We start from the raw sequence: 19,583 nt of genomic DNA, 5'->3' as shown, positions 1-19,583 counted from the left end.
GCCACAGGCACAGCAGAAGGGGGAGAAATGCATTAAAATGCCACCAGGCTCTCAAGTAAATAGAATTGATGGGAATACCAAGCCAGAAGACTTCCAGAAGGAGCTTACACCTAGCACAATTACAAAGCCAAGATATTTAGCCATCCCAAAAGACTTCTTACCTTTACTGGTGTAGGAGTTGAGTCCAAACTTGCCAGACAATAAACAAGGAATTGCAGGGGATCTTCTCTCATGTGTGAATGTCATAATCCAAGGCTGGGCTTTCTCCTCTGTGTCCTGCAGTATGGCAAGAAGAAGCTGAAGTACCTGCCTTACAACCACCAGCACGAATACTTCTTCCTCAGTGAGTATCTGCCCTGCACTCTGCCTTTCTCCCTGAGTTCCAGGTGACATTCCCAGCCCCTACTGCATTAGCAGAGCAACTCCTGGAGCCTCAGCTCATCCGTCCCTTCCTCAGGATCCCTGTGCAGGTCCCAGATCAGCTCAGAATATTCTCTATGACATCCAGGCATCTTGAACATGACCATCATGGTCATGTAAGCCAAGATGAACAGCAAAGCCTGGGAAATAACCTCTACCTGAGAGGCTCCATGGAAAAAAAAAAATCCATGTTTCCAGTCAATGCTCTTTGATAAATCAGGAGGAATGGGTGTGAAGCAGAGGCAGCCCCCAGCACCAGCACCTCACCTCCCTCACCAGTGCCAGGCAGCCTTCCCCTGGAACCAGCCCTAAATTCCTGGCTCGCTCTCATGCCCCAAAGCTTTTCCACCCCTCTGATGGCTGAAACATTCCCCTTTGCTTTGCAGTCTTCCCACCTCTGCTCATCCCTGTGTATTTCCAAATCCAAATCATCTCGACCATGATCAGGCACAGGTTCTGGGCGGTGAGTGAAATGTTCCCTCCAGATTGATGGGGTCTGGCTGGCTCCTGAGGAATCCCACTGGAGCAGGGAGGGAGGCCAGGGGGCAGGGATTGCCCTCTGCTCTATTAATGACCCCAACATCACCACCAAGGACACACGTGGGAGGAGATAGGCAAGGTGATGCCTCATGTCTTCTCTCTTCCCCTAGGACCTCGCCTGGGCCATCAGCTACTACATACGCTACTTCATCACCTACATCCCATTCTATGGTGTCCTGGGGTCCCTGTTTCTCCTCACTTTTGTCAGGTAGGAGATAAAGGGCATCCCTGCTGCTCTCCCCTCCCTCCAGAGCCAGAGGAGCCAAGTCTCTGTGTCCCTCAGACCTTCCCTGTGTAGGTTCTCTGCAGTCGTTGACCTCCCTGTGTTACCTTGGCTACTCCCACAGCTTCACTTGCTTCTTCTCACCTCCCAGTTCCTCCTCCCCTCTGCAGAGCTGGTTCTGGTGCTCAGCACCTTCCCCTGCCCAGGATCCTCCTTCCTTTCCTCATTCCCTCACACACTTGCCTGATCCCAACACATTTATGCTTTTTTGCTTCTCCATTTTTGGTCAAGGTTGGACCCTTCCAAAGTGCCTCAGGCCACCTCCTTCCTACCTCCCTGGGAAGGTAATTCCTGAGGCCTCTGGAGCACTGGATGTGCTTCCCAGTGAGATGCCCACCACTTCCCCAGTGGAGAAGACTGCCTGGTCTACCAGCTAGTACCAAAGGGTGCCATTTAGCCCCAGAGTCATTAGTTTTAGGGAAACATTTCATCACAGTGAAAACCAGCTTCCAAAATAAATCAGAAAAATAATTCATGATTTTTCATGAAAAAGGAAAGGCAACAGATGTACAAAAACCTTCACAACTTTTGCCTTCCCAAAATGTAACATTCCTGGTCATACATTCACTTTTCATCACTGCAAAACACTTTGGACCTAAGGAAAAGAGGAGACTCTAAAGACACAGGGTTGTCCAAGTCCTTAGCCAACCTCTTTGGTCTGAAATCAAGCTGAAAAACTTAGGACAACTGACCCATGATTTCCAAAACTTCCCTATTTTGATTAAGCTAAAACTGGGAGAAGAAAGGGAAACACTGCAAATTTGGATCATCTGCTCTTTTAGCAAACAACCCTGAAGACCAGAACAAGGATGTTTCTGGACACTTACCTTGAAAATGTGTATCCAAGTCTCAGCTTAGAGATACTACTTTGAGTAAAGAAAGAGAAGAGCATTTCTGGACTGTAACAATGCAGTTATAAACCAGGAGCAATAAACAAGCCACTCTAAAGCAAGATCCATCCCAGTACAGGGCTGAGACTTAAGGTACTGAGAGAGCAAAGGGAAGCTGGGAGCCCCAGTGTGCCAAGCTTGACACCCAGAAAGGTAACCCTGATGGGCAGGAGGAGTTGGGAATTCATGTGTATCCAGCAAGCAATGGGAAAGGTGCTCCCTGAAAACCCCCACTCGACCTCCTCTCCCCATCTGCAATTGTCATTATTTTTTTTTGCCTGTTTTTGAAGGTTTCTGGAGAGTCACTGGTTTGTCTGGGTCACCCAGATGAATCACATCCCAATGGAAATTGATTCTGAGAAGCACAGAGACTGGCTTAGCTCTCAGGTAACTGGGAGGGGAAAGAATACCCCTGCCTCACCCCAAAATGGATTAGAGATTTAATTAGAGAGTGGGTGGGATCCCACTAACCCCAGGTCCTAGCAAATGGTCTCCATGCTCCCTCCCATAACGATCTTCTCCCCAAAGCCAGCAATGCCAAGTCAAGGCATGGATGTCCAAACTTCTATAATTATTGACAATCAAAAGGTTCCTTCAGATTGGAGGCAGGATCAGGTTCAAGAAGGACATTTGGCTTTCTTGGGTGGGGTGTGTTGGCCCATACCTGAGAGCAAAAGAAGAGCCCCAATGCAAATCAAAGCTGGAGACAGAGCTCAATGGATTTCTAAAGTTTCTGTTTCAGCAGTAAGGGCTGAAATGAAAAGCAGCTGCTTTCTATACCTTTTTAATGCCTGGCCAGACAAATCCAGCCTGCTGAAAGGACATCACTTCTTTACAGTTGTCCAGGTCCTGTTCTGACCTAGAGGAGAGGGCAATTCTGACACTGAGACTTCACTATTGGAGAACAAACCCTGTGAGGAGCACCTGAGGGAACTGGGGGTGTTTAGCCCAGGGAACACCTTCTCTCTCTGTGCAACTTACTGGGAAGGAGGTTGGAGTGAGGTGGGGGTTGGTCTCTTCTCCATAGTACCAAGCAACAGGACAAGAGGAAATGGCCTCAAGTTGTGCCAGGGGAGGTTTAGATTGGATATTAGAAGCAACTTCTTCATGGAAAGGGCAATCAAACACAGCTGGTGGAATCCCCATTCTCAGAGGTGTTTCAAAGCCATGTAGATGTGGCACTGAGGGACATGGTTTAAGCTCTGGACTTGGTAGAGTTGGGTTAATGGTTGGACTTGATGATCTAAAAGGTCTTTTCCAAGCAGACTCTGCCTCCTCACAGCTGCTCTCTTGCCTTCCCAGATGGCAGCCACGTGCAACATTGAGCAGTCCTTCTTCAATGACTGGTTCACTGGGCACCTGAATTTTCAAATTGAGCACCAGTGAGTACAGAACCCTGTGGCCACCATCAGGTTGTCACACCACTGGGTTTTGGGGAGGGGGGGAAAAGTGCTACAGGCACGTGTGTGGGATGGGGCAGGGTCTTTGAAGCTGCTGTGAGCCAAGGAAGGAGAGTCCCAGACTTCTGGGGCTCATGGTCTGCTTTCTGCAAGGATGGCATCTGCCTCCTTTGCTACCTAATACTTCACTCTCCCCATTTTAATTTGGAGTTGAACTAGGAGTCAGTGGCACAAACCTAACAGTGACAATGGCTGTGGATTCATACCCTATTTGAACTTGAGTATCCATTTCAGAAATCTCCTCTCCCTGGCAAAAAGTGCTTTTAGTGTTTTATAGCTTGGGCCAGTCGTGTGGGACTGGGCACACTGCTGGGTACCAGGTTCCAGGAAAAAAAACCCAAGCAAAACAAACATGTAAAAATAAGTTAAAAAATTAAAATCAGGGCCATAGGCACAGTTTGTTGCCTGTGACAACACAACATGTAGAAAAGACAGCATTTAGGGCAAAGCTGACTGGTTTGGGTGTCAGCTTAGGAAACCTCCACTGAACAGCATAGGTCAAGGTGATCCCAAATTCTTCCTTACCTGCTTTGCTGTTCCATGAGCTTCCAGAGGTGACAAATGCATTCAGTTTCCACAAGGCTCCTCGGAACAGAGGACTGTAAAGCACAGACACCTCTCTCTGCCTCTCACCCCTTCCTCTGCTTGTGGAGCTTGAGGATAAGCTGTTACTAATTAGCCCCCATGAGGAGGCAGCCAGAGATGCCCCTCCCGTGGGGTTATTCTCTGGAGTTCCCTCAGGTTTGTTTTCTCTTTCTCTCTTCAAGCCTGTTTCCAACAATGCCACGGCACAACTTCTGGAAGGTGAAACCTTTGGTGAAGTCCTTATGTGCCAAGTATGGAGTCCAGTATGAAGAGAAACCTCTTGGAAAAGCATTCGTAGACATTGTTGGGTAAGGTCCTTCTAAGTGTCCTCTGCAGAGGGAAATTCATGGTTAGATTAATATCTGACCTTTCCTAGTAGAGAGAATTCAGGATTCTAGAGACCCTGCAGAAATACCCCCTTGGTGTGTTGTCATCTGGTGTCACTGGGTTAATAACCTTCATGTCACAGTCCAGGGGACACCTGCAGCAGTGCTGACCCACAGCAGAAGGGACACAGCTCCAGTGATTTCATGGGCAGGTGACAACAGATGGGTGGGAAGCTGCTTCACTCCACCATGGGGGAAGAAATAACTGTCCCCCAGAGCAGCTCCTGCCACCACAGCACTGCTATCACAGCACCAGGCTGCTCCCTGAGCACCGAGATGGGCACTAACCTGATCTACCAGGGGCCTTTTGCACAATCAATTTTTCATCTTCCTTTTTGAATAGACCACACTTCATAATACATGTTTGAAAAGGCTGTTCTGCCAGCTGATGAGTGCTGCTGGCAACGTGTCTTTGGGCTGCAAAGTGAGATGAATCAAAGGGGAATGAGTCAGGTTACAGCCCGTGCTGTTTCCATTTGAGCCCTGCCAGCAGCACAGGGCTGTTCCCTCCAGGCAGGGTTGCAGACTGGTCTAATAGTCCTTGTCAGGCAGCCTCTGTGTTGATGTTTCTGGCTCAGTTACTCCAAGGGAAATAATTCATGACAGGGAACAGGAGAAAGTATTCTGCAGGCCAGGGATCTCCACTCCAAAACCATTCCAAGCTGATGCAAATGAAAGCAGGTTGGCCCCAACCTGCAGAAGGGCTGCAAACTGGTTCCAAACCTCCTTTGCTCCTCACATCCCAACCCAGGAAGATGCAGGCAACCCTGAGACCCAGGGGGGTTATGTCCAGCATCCCACCCTACAGTGCCCATGTCTCTACACAAGTTCTCAGAAACCACCTCAGCACTGACTTGCCCTCCCAGTAGAAGAATCATCTGTAAATGAAGCAAAGCTGCATGTCCACCCTCCAGACCACAGTCTGGTGGTGAGAAGACTTTGGAGCCCAAACCAGCTGAGATCTGTCACATAATATTTGTGGAGCTGATGGGAAAATTCTGCATGGGAATTCCCAGGGAGGGGGGATGTAGGGAAAATACCTTCAGAGGTGGAACATGGTGAGGCCAGGAAATTCTCCTCTGCTCTTTATTCAGGGCCAGAGGGACATGGTGGACATCAGGTGAAGTTCTTGCTCCACTGAGTCTCAGACTGGTCACTTTGGGGACCTAAAAAGCAAAATAGGCACATTAGGAATATTATAATAACAACTATATCTGCTATACTGGGGAAAGACATTTGGTGCCCCAAGGATTTATACCCAAATTCACTAACAAGGCTTCTTTGTGGGGTGGGGGGGAAGGGTATTATGGAGGCAAGATTCACAGGCCAAACAAACTTCTCATTTTCTTTCCACAGGTCCCTAAAGAAATCTGGAGATCTGTGGCTGGATGCTTACCTCCATAAGTGACCATAAATCTTAATGGGGAGGTGTGAGTGACAGGGAGGGATGGGGGGGGGATGTGGGGGGATCACAGGTGTGTCTTTTACTCTCAGATTTCAGTCTATAGCTTCATGCACAGCTGGAGGGGAGGTTCCTGTCTTGTGAGCTGGTTTGGGCCCAGGCAACCTGTTTAATCCAGACAGATGCAAAAATGTGCTTCAGGGGATGGCAAACAATGGCAGCACTGCACAAAACAGAAGGCTGGGAGAGGGTGGAGGGAAGCAGTGTTTTAAAAAAGAGGGGCATTAATACCCAACCTTGACCTTCTCTTAACAGGATTCATTCTGCTTCTCCCTAAACCAACACAAGCCCCTGATTCCCAGACCCCTGAGACTCCCTTAGGCTTCAGTGAGCCCTGGCAAACCCAGGACACCCCAAGTCAGCCTCTTCTCCCCCTGTTCTTGCAAAAGAGGAGCTCAGCACAGAGTTTCACTTTGTTATCCAGGAAAAACTAACACGGTCCATGATGCCCCTGGCAAGAGGGAGCTGAGATGGGCTGCCATGCCCACCAGCCCTGCCTGCAGGAATCTCATCCCACAGGGACACAGGATGGAGCTTTCAGCCCTTCCCAGAGCCTCCCCCCAAGTAGGGCTCCCTCCTTTCTCTCTCTCCTTTCTCTCCCTCCTTTCTTTCTCTAACCATAACATCACTTTAGGAAAAGCTGTGATACTGACCCTGCACAACTCATCTCTAACCACCTCCCAGCAGGTGTATTTTGATGACCAGGCCTTATTCCCAGGGGCTCCATGGAAGATCTTTGGGCATGAACAGCAAAAAGCCTCCTTTAGGAAAGGGTCTTTTTTCCCTTTAATGAGCAACAAGGCCTGGCACAGCATCGTGCCTGGCAGTACATGACACAAATGACCAAATTAAGTCACATAAGCTACTAATTGCTGCTGAGTGCCCCAGTGTAACCACAAACAGGCTTTTCAGCAGAGCAGCCTGGGAGGCTGCTGCAAGAACCAGGGTTCTGCCTCTCTGCACAGGCCTGGCAGGAACCAAACCTCTGCCTCCTTGTCAGAGGCCAGGAGCCATGGCACTGTTTGTCCTTCTCCTGCAACCAATCAGCCAGGAAAATGAGTCCTCCCTCCAAAATAAGGAGCTGCCCAACCCAGCTTGGCCCTTCAGGAGGCAGCTGAGGACAGAACTGACCAGGAAACCCTTCTGGAGAACCCTCCTACCAGTTGTCTAAACCTCTCTTTTTTTTTTTTGTTTTTTTTTCCCAAGACCTAATTACCAAAACCCATTCATGGCTCAGCAGGAGATATGGTTGAACAGCTTCCAGGGGCTTCTGTCACAGGCAACCTGATGCCAAAATAAATCAAGGGCTTTAGATTTGGTTGTAATACAACCAAAGAGATGGACCCTTTCGTTGATGAGAAAGGGCCATGGTTTCAAAAGGAGCCTTCAGTTCCACCAGCTGCTTCCTGGCTCACTCTGAACACCCAGCAGGGATGCTCCAGCTCTTAGGCAATGACTTTACACACCTCCTACTTTGCTCAGCTCTGGATCCTCTAGTAAACCCTTCCATGCTAAATAGAGGCCCAAAAATCAACAGGGTTCTTTAGGAGCAAAGACAACTCCAGGACTGTGACCAGCCACTTCAAAAAAAGATCCATGTATTTCCCAAGCCTTTCTTTGGAGAATAAAATGAGATTATTTCTTTGCTTACAGATGGGAAATTCACAGGCAGGACTGCAACTTCAGCTAGCTAGGAATGCCTAAGGTTTGTCAAGGGCTGATTTGGGTGTTTTTGATGGCAACACCTGACTCCCACCAGGAATGGCTGGGATGAAAAGCTGCTGGCTCTGGGTTGTCTGAAGCTTAAGCAGACTTTGAGCCATTTTTATAGGGAATTCCTAATAGCATAAACAATAACATCCTTTTGGATGCTGTGATTTCCCAGACAGGCAGCAAGGAGCCTGCCTGGGATGGTGGCTGACATTAAGACTGCCTTAACACGTGCATCTCTCTCTGTCTCCTTGAATGTAACTCACTGTCTCTGCTCCAGCAAGGATGACCCCAAGCACCCAGCACTGTCATCTTTTCAATATTCAGCTTGTTCTTCTGACAGTTTCCTATTTTTTCCCCCCTCTGGGTCTCACTTCCAGAGCAAGTATCTTCTCACTACAGATGCCTCTTCCCCCTCAGCACTCTCCCCTCTTCTCCCTCTTACCTTTCTTCCTGGGAACTTCTTTTTAACACAGAGAAACTGCAGCAACCTGGTAGCTCAGCTTAGGCAAACAGTCCTGCTTTAGCAACCTGGCTTCCCTTTTGCCACTCACCAGTCTACCAGAGGACTGGTTTTCTGCTAGTAACCCAAAGGATTGCCAAGACAACAGCCTGGCCTGACTGGAGACAGCAGCTACCACTGATGATGGCTGAAGACCTTGTCACATTCCAGGACAGCAACGACCTGCAGGAGGACAGACCAGCTCTTAGGCAAATGGGATTATTATCTTTTTTTTTCCCCCTAAGGCCTTAGCAGAAGATTCCAAAGGGAAGAAAGGGGGAGAAGAGGAGAGGGCTTGTAACTCTGCCCCAGCTTCTGGCTTCTTTCAGACTCTTGAAAAATTCCCCTCTCATGAAAAATGTTCAGTTGCTCAAATCCAGCAATAAAAACTGTGTAATGTTACAGTCAGAACTGATTTCCAAGTGACATGTGTTGTCCCTGCCCTGGCAAGATATACTGATCTGATCTGCAAAGGGTAGGTCACCAACCCTTTGTCACTAGCAGTGTATTTATCTTCATTCATTTTAAAGTTTGCCTGCTGAAAATGTCAGCTGCTGGGTTACTTTTCCAGCAAACCCTCTCTGGCTTGGACAGTTTCATCCTCTCCCTCCAAAAAAAACCCCAGCCCTCTATCTTGGAAATCAAGCTCTTTCATACGTGCCTCAATGTGGAAATTCTCCATCCTTTAAGCCCTGACAACGAGCCCTGGAAGTCTGCACCAATCTGCCTGGTGATAATTTTCAGTAGGACCAAAGGGAAACTGGGTTTACAGGAGATGTTCCAGAAGTTGCAGCAAAACTGCAGACTTAGGTGGACATCAAATTCATGTGACATTGCTTGGCTTTGTCCCCAGCCCAGGCAAAAAAAGCTGCCATCAGTCACAGGGGTGACAAATAACCATCAAAAGGATTCAAACACAGAAACTGAAGTCCAGTTTTGCCCAGCTTCCTGAGAACCACAACTAACTAGTTCCTCTGAAAAGAATGAGGTGAAACCTTGTACACTTTTTCTCTCTTGTTTGCCCTGGAATGAGACACAAACACACCCAAAAATAATCTGTAGGACATGCTGGGAGCCTGCCAGGGTTTACTTAACCCAGCTAAACCACAGTGCTGGCTACATGAGCACTTGGCAAGGGAGAGAGACCATGAGTTGGAAAGACAGAGTTTGTTTCAGGGCAGATAATAAAACAATAGGCAGGAAAGTTCTGGCTTGGCTTCTCTGCAGTCCCTTGTTAGGGGGGGCTGGAGCAGAAGCTGGAGGAGCAGGATGGTCCAAGAGGGTTGGCAGGGAAAGGCATGAGCTGAAGCAAGTGCAGGGAAGGCAAGAGGAGCCTCTGGGCAGGAGAGAGGTGAGCATGTGGTCTGGGAGAGGTGGAGAGATGGGAGAAGGAACAGGCTGGGGAGGGATGCATGATGGAGCAGGAGAAAAGATGCCAAGGGGGTGGAGAGAGAAGAAAAAGCAACTTGAAATCAGGTGCCCTGTATCCTGTTCATCACTGGTAGAGACTAGAGAACAGGTGATGCTGGAGACACGAGGGGGGAAGGTCAGAGCAGAGGCTCAAGGGAGATGGAAGGGGCTGGCAACATCACCACCATGTCCTGGTGGGCTGGATCCTGCCCTGAGCTCACCCTCCCCAGCTCTGAGAGCAGGGCCAGGCTGGGGACACACACAGTGACTTCAGCAGCAGGTTTGGGTCCCCCCAGAGCACGAGCTGCTCCTGCACCCAGCTCTGGTGGGTTACAGCTGCAGCCTGGACCTTCTGCAACACAACCTTAACCCCACTGAAGGCCACGGGGCTGTGCCAGCCTCCTGAGCTAACATCCTGAGCTCCCTGTTTCCAGGCAAAGGCACAATGGGAATGTGGGGATTTTCATTCCTTTCAGCAGGGATTGGAGGAGGCCAAGATCCCAACTTCTTGCTGGAATAGGGCTCGGGAGGCTCAGAGCTCCAGGAGAGCCTCACCAGGATGGATCTCCAGGCACCATCACTCCTTGCTGCACGGATCACACTGGATTTTAGGTCTCCATTTGGACAAAGACACCCTGTTCTTGCTGTAACAAGCTGCCATGGCCAAGCCATGGCCTCTTCTTGTAGATGCTTTCCTCAGAAAGCCTTCCTAACAAAGCCCTAACATTTCAGATGTTTTCTAGGAGTTGCTCCAACATCAAACCCACAATCCTTATGGGACAGCTCCTGATTATTTAATGCTTAAAAAAATTAAATAAATATTTCAGTAACTCAAAAAGAACATTTTTTTTTCTTGTGTATTCCACCACTAAATAAAGTCAGAACTATTTGGTGACCATAAAAATGTTTTGTGTGGGGTGTTTTTTTTTCCAGTCCCATCCAGAGTCACTGCAGTGCTCAAAGAATCTGCTTCTCCTTGGAGGACCTTCTGCAATACCAACCTGTGGAGGTGCTAGCTGGGACATTCCTAGGGTCTCAAGGTCACCATCCAGGTCTGGCCCTGAGATCAGGAATTTATGTTCACATTCAGAATTCTTAGAGGGTAGGTTTTGGTATTCAAGTCTGAATTTCAGCTTTAGTCTTGTCACTGTTCTTCTGATCAGTCCAAAATCAGATCCCAGACCAGGAATGATAAGAAAACTATGGAAGAAAACTCCAGAAAAGGATTTGGGATCAGACTTACTGATTATGGCTTCTCTTGTTTTTCCTAACTACATTTTCTTACAGAGGAGCTGTTAGGTAGTGATTGAGGAAAGTCCTTTTTCCCCCCTCAAGGGCTGAAATTGTGAAATTACCTTATAAGATTGATTTTTATAGCACAAATTTCTTCATCAGCCTTCCCACAGCCCAGGACCAATGGCACTTCTTCCCCTCATCTTGGGAACCAGCACCAAAGAAAAGGAGATCTCCCTGGAGAAAGATCTGCCTGCCCATTCAAAAAATCAGTCTCTGGGCCATCCAGGGAGGCAGCTGAGAACAAAACTGATGTGAGAACTTCCACGGAAGCTTCTCAGTTTGGCTAAAACTCAATTTTCTGCCCATTCATGGCTCATCCAGAGGTCTGGTGAGCACCAACAACTTGATCCAACATTTTAGTCAGCCCAGAGGCTTTAACAGAGCCATGAGGCTGTTGGCTCTGGCAAACAAACCCACTTCAACCCTGTCTCCAGGTGGAGGAGGACAGGACAGAGAAGCTGAAAGTAGGCAGCACATTGGCTGTCCGAGGTCAGGAGACAGAAGGATGGTCAGGGAAGGCCAGTCTGTGGTTATTTGTTCCCTCAATCAATGCTGCAGCTCTCCAGGGTACACGTGCATTGCCTCATAGGTAAACTCATTCTGCACTTGAAGCATTCTATGAGAAGTCACAGAACCCAAACCAGGAACTGACCTTGCCTTGCCCCACTATTAGGGCTTTAATTTGATGCCAGAATAAACACATTCCCCTCCTACAAACACAGCAAGCTCTTATGCAAGAAGAAACTGCTACAGACTGATGTGGCACCTGGCTTGCTTCCCTGGGAGAATACAACTGCTCCCAGAACCTCTGAGCATCCCAGCCTGTGGCTTGAACCTCTGAGCACCCCAACACAACGTGGCTTGAACCTCCAAGGACCCCAACCCAACCTGGCTTCAAGGGGTACAAGGTCCTGCTAGTTGTGAGTTCACATTGTGGATGAAGATGCCTTCACACCAGCCACACCTCACAGCCACACCAAGACCCTGGGCTTGGACCTGGGCTGAGAATCCACAGGCTTTAGTTATAAAGTGGCAAGCTGGCCAGTTTTCCAAGGTTTACTTTCCACAAGCTTGGGCTGAACTTTTGATAAGCTGAGCCTAAAGTTCAGCCCATCCTTCAGCTCAGGACTTGGGAAATACCCTGGCCCTGTAAGCCCAGTAGAACCAGTGGCTTTGTCTTTTTTTTTTAAAAAAAAATGATCTGAATTTAGGAGTTGAAATGAAGCCTTTTCAGTTCCCTCCCTCTTTTGAAATCAGCACATGGATGGTAAGGAATCTAAGGCATGACATTAACAGAAAATGCACTTAATATTCTTATGTTAAATACTCATATCCAGGCAACAAGCTCATCAGCTTCAACTCTATTTTAAGCTAAAAAGCCACAGATTTATAATTGGCAAATCTCTAAAGAAGCCTTATCAAAGTAATATTGCATTAAAGAAATAATAGGCTGTTTTACTGACTCCAATGGTTGGATTCCAGATGTCTTGGGGTGTGTTTCACACCATACCTGCTGTGTGGCATCAACATGGTAGGAAGTGTGTCCATGTGCTCGTCCCCTCAGGTTTCACCCAGGCAGTGCCAGAAGGTCCATGGTCACACAGTCCTCTCCTTCCAGCAGGTTTTTTTAAAACCCTGTTCAGAAAAAGCCCATGACAAGTTCAACCTCTGGAGAAACTCAATTTTTAGTTCAGACTTCGTGCTGGGCTTATCTTCTCATATATTTTATGGGGCAGCTTGAGAAACCAGTCTGAAAACCTCCAATCTAGTGCAGAGACATTTCTGCAGCATGTCCAGCCTGCACTGTCCCTCTCTCCACACCAGGGCAGGGGTGAGCTGCTGGCCTCTGCCCAGGCAAGTGTTTCATCCACATTTCCCGACAGAATCATCATTATAAAGAGCATTGAGGGAATAACACAGAATTCCAGAATTCCAAAGCAAGCCAGGAGGTGAATCATCCCCCCATGGCAACCCTCACACTGCCCTGGAACGGGTCTATTTCACGTGGTTTTCCTGTGCATGACACATGACACCACACACCACTTCCAGCATCCTGGAAATGTCACCCTCCCAGCACACCAAGATGTCATTCCCCTTCAGGAAGACATTAAGATCCTCCATGATCCCCAGAGATGTCAGTTGGTTAACAATGTGAAGCCACTTTCTACTGCAAGTGTGTGTTTTTAGAAGCATCACCACCATCCTCAGCCACTGCAGGAATCCAGTGAGGGAGTTATCAGCTGAGCCAGGAGCTCAGCCAGGAAGGGCAAGGACACACCAGGAACATTTTGCAGGATTCTATTGGAATAGAAAAAAGAAGGGAAAAGAAGAAGGCGAGGAGAAGGAGGTAAGGAGGAGGAGAAGGAGGAGGAGGAGGAGGAGGAGGACAAGGAGGAGAAGGAGGAGGACAAGGAGGAGAAGGAGGAGGACAAGGAGGAGGAGAAGGAGGAGGAGAAGGAGGAGGAGAAGGAGGAGGAGAAGGAGGAGGAGAAGGAGGAGGAGAAGGAGGAGGAGAAGGAGGAGGAGGAGGAGGAGGAGGAGGAGGACAAGGAGGAGGACAAGGAGGAGGACAAGGAGGAGGAGAAGGAGGAGAAGGAGGAGAAGGAGGAGAAGGAGGAGAAGGAGGAGAAGGAGGAGAAGGAGGAGAAGGAGGAGAAGGAGGAGAAGGAGGAGAAGGAGGAGAAGGAGGAGAAGGAGGAGAAGAGGAAGAAGGAAACAAGACAGACCAAACATCACAGAGCCCTTTCAGAAAGGCAGTAAGGAGCCTTTCAAAGAGGATGAAGTTCATGCTGGTGCTCAACCTCTTGTTGGTGAATAAGGCAGGCAGGAGGAGATAATGATGAAGGTCTCCTTTGTGTACAGAGGAGGTTATTATTTTCACATTTTGTTTGCTGACAGAATTACAAAAGGTGTGGACTTTGTTCCCTAAACACCGACCAGAAACAACATGGAAACAATCACTCGAAGGAGAGTTACAGAATAAGCTCATTTCTTCCCCCATTCAGTAAGAAATCTGCTGAGTCTCAACACAAACATGTTGCTGAGGTTGTGGGTGATTTATCTTGCCTGCAAAAATCACCTTTTCTACATGGATTCTGGACTGATCCATGAATTGTCTAAATTCACCTTGTTCCTTGGAGCACCACTGGTGTATTCCAGCTGATTTAATTTAAATTTTAAACCCAGTTTAATTTAAACCCAGTCCTTTGTAATCCTGAATAATGTAGCAGACATCCACTTTGGTGTGGGTTTACAGGACAAGACAGTGTTAGAGGAGTCCAAAAGTTCACAGATCCAGCCTCAATATATTGAATGTATCTTTATCTTTCCCCTAGACATATAATCCAAAGTGACCAAAGTCTCAGTCCAATCATTACTCTGTCATATCCATTCTGTTCACAAACACACAAATCAATTTGTGAGCAGTGCAGCATCAAACACTGCATTTTATTTTATTTTTGAATGAGGGGATTTTTTTATAGCCTCATTCCAGCTCCTCACAGAACATTCAGCCTTGTGCTAAGAACCAGTGTCAGAAATATTGCTGCTGAACACTGAAATTAACTGCTGGAAATGGGAACAGAGACAGAAACCCCTTGGCAAGGGAAAATACCTAAAATGCAGTCCAGCAAAAACAAACCACAAACACCCAGCTGTGACCAGCAAGCTGAAAAGCAGAAAAATCCTCACATCTGGGTCCCTGCTCTATGATTTTTCAGGCCAACTCCTGATGTACATGGAAAGTTAAGGTGGTTTCCCAAAAATATCATGGTGTAAGTTTGATGATTCCGGGCTGTGGGTTGTGAAATATCGATGACAAATTGAATCTCATGGCAACGTGTGTTGACAGCTCCACAAAACTGAACTATAAAATTCAGATGTTGCAATTTTTTACCTTCAGTCAGGGTGTTTTTTTCAGCCTCAGTGAAAGGATGGACTCCCTGGCAAACAGGCACTAGATTCTAAGCCTTCCCCAGTCGCTGAACAAGTCCTGGATTGTAATTTTGCTCTGTATCCAAATGCCTTTCCCAGCACCCCAGGGAGACAAATTGTCCATCAGCCTCCTGCAGAACCAGCCAGCATGTGCATCCAGCTCCAGATGTCTGGAGAGAAGCCCAGTTTTGTAGGAGAACCACTTGCAGGAGCTCACAACAACTTCTCTTGCATTTCTTGAGCAGAACCAGCCACTCAGTTCAGTGACTTTATTTCTAGACTGGGGTTAATTGTGAGCTACCAAACAGATAAAGGTATCAAGATGCTAAGATGAAGGACAATGTCCTGCTACAACCAGAATGATGAGTGTTTTCTTAACTCCCTTTGGTCTTGGTAACAGCTCTTGCACCCACTGCTGACACTGCTGTTGGGATCTCAAGCACAGGTCAAAGAAGACAAGGGAAGTACAGCAGAAACCAGACCCTCTGGAGACCCCACCTGGAGTACCGTGTCCAGCCCTGGAGCAGGAGGACATGGAACTGTTGGAGAGAGTCCAGAGGAGGCCACAAAGATGATCCAAGGGCTGGAGCTCCTCTGCTCTAGAGACCTGCTGAGAGACTTGGGGGTGTTGAGTCTGGAGAAGCAAAGACTCCAGGGAGCCCTTAGAGCACCTTCCAGTGCCTGAAGGGGCTCCAGAAAAGCTGGGGAGGGGCTTGGGACAAGGGCAGGGAGGGATGGGATGAGGGGGATGGATTAAAACTAGAAGAGGGGAGATTTAGGTCAGACATTAGGAAGAAATTCTTCACCATGAGGATGGTGAGACCCTGGCCCAGGTTGCCCAGAGAAGTTGTGGCTGCCCCATCCCTGGCAGTGTTGAAGGGCAGGTTGGATGGGGCTTGGAGCAACCTGGGCTGGTGGGAGGTGTCCCTGCCCATGCAGGGGGGCTGGAACCGGAGGATCTTTGAGGTCCCTTCCAACCCAAACCATTCTATGATTCTATGAGATGAGTGGAAAAGAGGTCGATGAGAAGGATCCTCACCAAGGAGATTCACCCTTGCCTGAAGCCTCATTCTTAGCACAATTAGACAACTATGCAAACTCTTGGCCAGGTGCTGAATTTGTATATGACAATGAGAAGATTAATCAGAGCAGTTGCTTGTATTTGCACACATCCTGGTTGAAACAGGTGTGGCTGGTCTTGTCTGACTCACTTAATTCAATTATCTTGCACCCAGATCTGCCCTCCTCTGTTGCATTAAGCAGTGGCTCATTTTATATAAAACCCAGGAACAGTTTTTTTGTGATTTCTCCCTTATTTTCCTCATGACCAGCACAAAGCACAGCCCACATGCATGGGTCTAATGACAAAGACAGTTTTGGGTCCAGCTCAAATCAACCTACTTCACTGGGAGTTTCATGTCAGCCCGTCACTGCTCTCCTACCAGAAATCTATTTGGTTTCAGGTCCCTTCTGAGCCAAACATCATCACAGATCAGGAAAGCACCTCTGGGGAAGGGATCTGGGTGTGATTTTGGGAGTCACTGCCCATGGAGGTGTAAAAGCACCAGCTGAGACCAAAGGCACATGCTGAGCAGAGTTCATTAGACTGATGATATGAACTTTAGAATTAGTTCAGAAAGAATATACTTAAAAACATTTAAAATCCTTGCTTGCAGATGCCTGATAAAGCCTAAAAATTTGGTTTCTCAACCTGCAGAAGATGATGTTGGTTTCTCAGCTGAAGCCAGTTCCTCCTTCTGCCCAAGAAGCCACTTCTCCTAAGACCCACTCCAGATCAGTCACTCCAAGTTGAAATTCTTGCCCTTTGCAAGCCGAGAGGCCATGGCCACCACACCAGATGGACCCAACCAGCAAAGCCTCCTCCTGACCATCAGCCAGGCAGGTAAAATAAGGAAATGAAGTGTGAACACAACTGAAGGTGCTGGTGCCAACACCAATTCCAGCCCCTTGCTCATTCTTGTCTCCTGATCATGCTGAAGCCCACAAGAAGCTAAAATGGAATATCTGACTTGGTAGAGGTATGTAACTGAAATGCAATCCAACATCACTAGAGGGGATCAGCAGGATGACTTTAAAGCTCCAGTGTTTGTTTTGCAGTGCAGCATTCCAGCACCATGACTCCTTTTACATTCCTGCAAAAAAAAACCAAACATCAAACTCAACAATCTGCCTAATAACAAGAAGTCTGGGCTTGAACGTTGCAGCATGAGGTTCTGCCTCTCACTTTGGGCAAGTCAGGAATGAGATGGTCTTTAAAGGTCCCTTCCAACCCAAACCATTCCATCATCATCAACATTTCTCTCTGCACAGCTGAAAATCCATAAATAAAAAGCCAAGATATGTGGCATCAGTCTGTGGTGAGCAAATGAATCCCCCACAAAACAGGGGGTAGAGATGAAGAAGCAATTTCCTTTCTGCAACATCCCTGTAACCACCCCTAAACAGAAAAGGGCAATTTTCAAGGTCTCTGTTGAAATATTCTGTAAATGACCCTGAGTTTCAGAAGGGCTCTCCCAGATGTGTTGCTGCCAGGTCAGTGTGGTAGCACACGTGCTGCAGGAAGAGGGTTGAAGATCTTTGTGCATTTTGAATCTGTAAAGCCAGGCTTTTAAAACCAGCACAGTGAAGAGAAGCTGGTGACAATACTGCTGACACCAGCTAAACCACTTCTAGGTCTTCTGAGCTCAGTGGGGTTAAGGCACTAACTGGCCTGAGGTAACTCAGATGTAGCCCAGCTATGAGCAGAGAGTAAGGCCAAATGACCTCCAGATTTTTTCTGCTCCTGTGCAAATGTTCTGCAGTGTTTGCTTTGCATGTGAAAGAACCACCTGCTGCAAAGGAGAGAAGTTTTATCCCCTCACCCAGTCGTGGACCCAGCAGCACCAGCACAAGCCAAAGCATCTGGGGGGCTAAGAGACACAGGGAAACTCCCAGGTCTTCATGGAGTCACTGAGGATTTTAAAGAGCTTCTTGTAGCATTTGATGTGTCTAAATTAGTTGTTACACCAGGAGTCCCTTGGCAAACCAGGAGTGAAGGATCACTCAACCCATGGATATGCAATGGCCTGGTCAGAAGAGCAGGGGGCTGGAAAGAGAACCTGAACAGGTGGGTAAACATGAGGCCTTCTTCCAACCACACACACACCATTTTGGTGCTAGATGGGCAAGATTTGGTCCTCATGTCCCCTCTGTCAGTGTTCCTAGCGCAGACACAGAAGAGTCTTTAGGCTTGTTGCAAGGCCAGAGCTGTCAGGCTTTTAAGGTGGTCCCAACATTTCAGCTGCCCAAAAGTCCTCCTGCCATCCACCCATGGGACCACTAGACACTGCTGCCCTTCCCACTGAGCCAAGCTCACTGCCCCTGGAAGCTGGATTTGTGCTTCATTCCTTATCATTTTGGTCAGCTGGCAGTCAGCAGGTGGCCTGACAAAGGGGAAGGTCAAAGGTAATGGACAAGTCACCTCTTCCAGCCCCAGCTGCAATTCTGCTGCAGAAAGAGCAAAGGCCATGACCAACATACGTGATGCACGTGTCCATTGACATGAGGCATCTTTAATTGACTCTAAGGTGATTAACAGAGCAGAATTAGCACAACAAGCCAAGGGGATTAAGGGCAAAGACTTGTCCTTGAGCCAATACCAAGTCTACGTCTGCCAGAGGAAATCCTGCAGCTCCAGAACTCAAGTGGACACATTAAGTAGGAAGCATTAAGGAAGTTCTTGGTGTTGTACATGGATTTAAGGAGCTCAGAAGGTTCTGGGTGCCCAGCTGAGGGTCACTGGGAGCTCTCTGAATGGCACAGCAACGACTGCTGGAGTTTTCACTGCAAAGCTTTCTAGGCACCACTCCAATTTCTCCTTCAGCTTTATTTTCATGGCTCCCCCTCTCTGAGACTGTCCCATGGGGAGCTGTTCTGGGCCTTATTGCTCCTGCACAAATTCCTGTGAGCTGCTTTTCCATCACTGGAGTCACTGTAACCAGACATGTACCAATGACTCAAAATTTCCTTCTTCAGTTAACCCACTGTGTTATCTTCTCCTACAAGGGACCTCACTGTCCACTAAGCCCTGTCCCCTTGAACCTCACCACAAAGGAGATAACTACATTTCACTGGTGGCCAAAATTTGAAGGGGAAGCAGGGCTGGAATTTGCTCTCTCTCCAACTCATCCCTTGTGAACAGGAATCACCCCACTGGGGTCTTCTCCTGCCTTCTGATAACCCTGCAGATGTTGTAAACCAGCACAAAGTCCATCTGCCTTAACCGGGTAAAAAGTCAACACTTCAGCTCCTCTCTCAGCCCAGCCCAACAACCCAGGCACAAACATGGAAATATTGACATGATCAATAGGAAAAATCGACCTCTTGGCTTCCAGCACCAGTGGCACCACTGGGATTGCTCCTATAAGGAAAGTGTTGGCTTGGCAGAGCTGGCCAGCCCCAGCCCTCAGTGTCACGTGCACCTTTAGGGTTGTGCCAGGACACCAACTTCTTCCTGGCAGGGCCACGCTTCCCAGATTTCTGAAATGACTGGAATTCCCCCACACCTGATGCAGTCCTGCCTATTCTGCACCAATCCTCACCAGTTTGATCCATCTGTTGTAAAGGAAGGTTATTATTCATCGTGGAAGCTGTGAAATAGATGACTTCTTGGAGGCCATCTGCTCACCTTCTGCCTTCTCCTCGTC

The 19,583-nt window shown here is 48.0% G+C and overlaps 1 protein-coding gene and 1 long non-coding RNA gene across 4 annotated transcripts in view; one reads left to right on the top strand and one right to left on the bottom strand.

Annotated features, from left to right (window-relative positions):
• Positions 1 to 10,552, top strand: part of LOC127385220 (acyl-CoA 6-desaturase-like) — a 22,025-nt gene extending 11,473 nt beyond the window's left edge. Inside the window, exons 6-13 of one of the 3 annotated variants that reach the window (XM_051620815.1) lie at positions 283 to 343; positions 807 to 883; positions 1,071 to 1,168; positions 2,424 to 2,520; positions 3,436 to 3,515; positions 4,361 to 4,486; positions 5,921 to 5,994; positions 10,128 to 10,552. In XM_051620815.1, coding sequence (XP_051476775.1) covers positions 283 to 343; positions 807 to 883; positions 1,071 to 1,168; positions 2,424 to 2,520; positions 3,436 to 3,515; positions 4,361 to 4,486; positions 5,921 to 5,972 — 591 coding nt within the window. In that variant the 3' untranslated portion in view covers positions 5,973 to 5,994; positions 10,128 to 10,552. Of the gene's footprint in view, positions 1 to 282; positions 344 to 806; positions 884 to 1,070; positions 1,169 to 2,423; positions 2,521 to 3,435; positions 3,516 to 4,360; positions 4,487 to 5,920; positions 5,995 to 6,281; positions 8,650 to 10,124 lie in introns of those variants that run through there. The other 2 variants (XM_051620814.1, XM_051620813.1) reach the window with 2 other exon arrangements.
• Positions 1 to 19,583, bottom strand: part of LOC127385248 (uncharacterized) — a 20,082-nt gene extending 499 nt beyond the window's left edge. The window contains exons 1-5 of the long non-coding RNA XR_007889627.1: positions 19,479 to 19,583; positions 12,455 to 12,579; positions 5,605 to 5,730; positions 4,119 to 4,508; positions 162 to 276 (exon numbers count right to left, since the gene is read on the bottom strand). This is a non-coding gene — a long non-coding RNA (uncharacterized LOC127385248). The remainder of the gene's footprint in view (positions 1 to 161; positions 277 to 4,118; positions 4,509 to 5,604; positions 5,731 to 12,454; positions 12,580 to 19,478) is intronic.

The sequence above is a fragment of the Apus apus genome, chromosome 5 (genome assembly GCF_020740795.1).
Source record: "Apus apus isolate bApuApu2 chromosome 5, bApuApu2.pri.cur, whole genome shotgun sequence".
Lineage (NCBI taxonomy): Eukaryota > Metazoa > Chordata > Aves > Apodiformes > Apodidae > Apus > Apus apus.
Note: the sequence above shows the minus strand (reverse complement) of the source record. Positions and strands in the feature narration are given on the sequence as shown.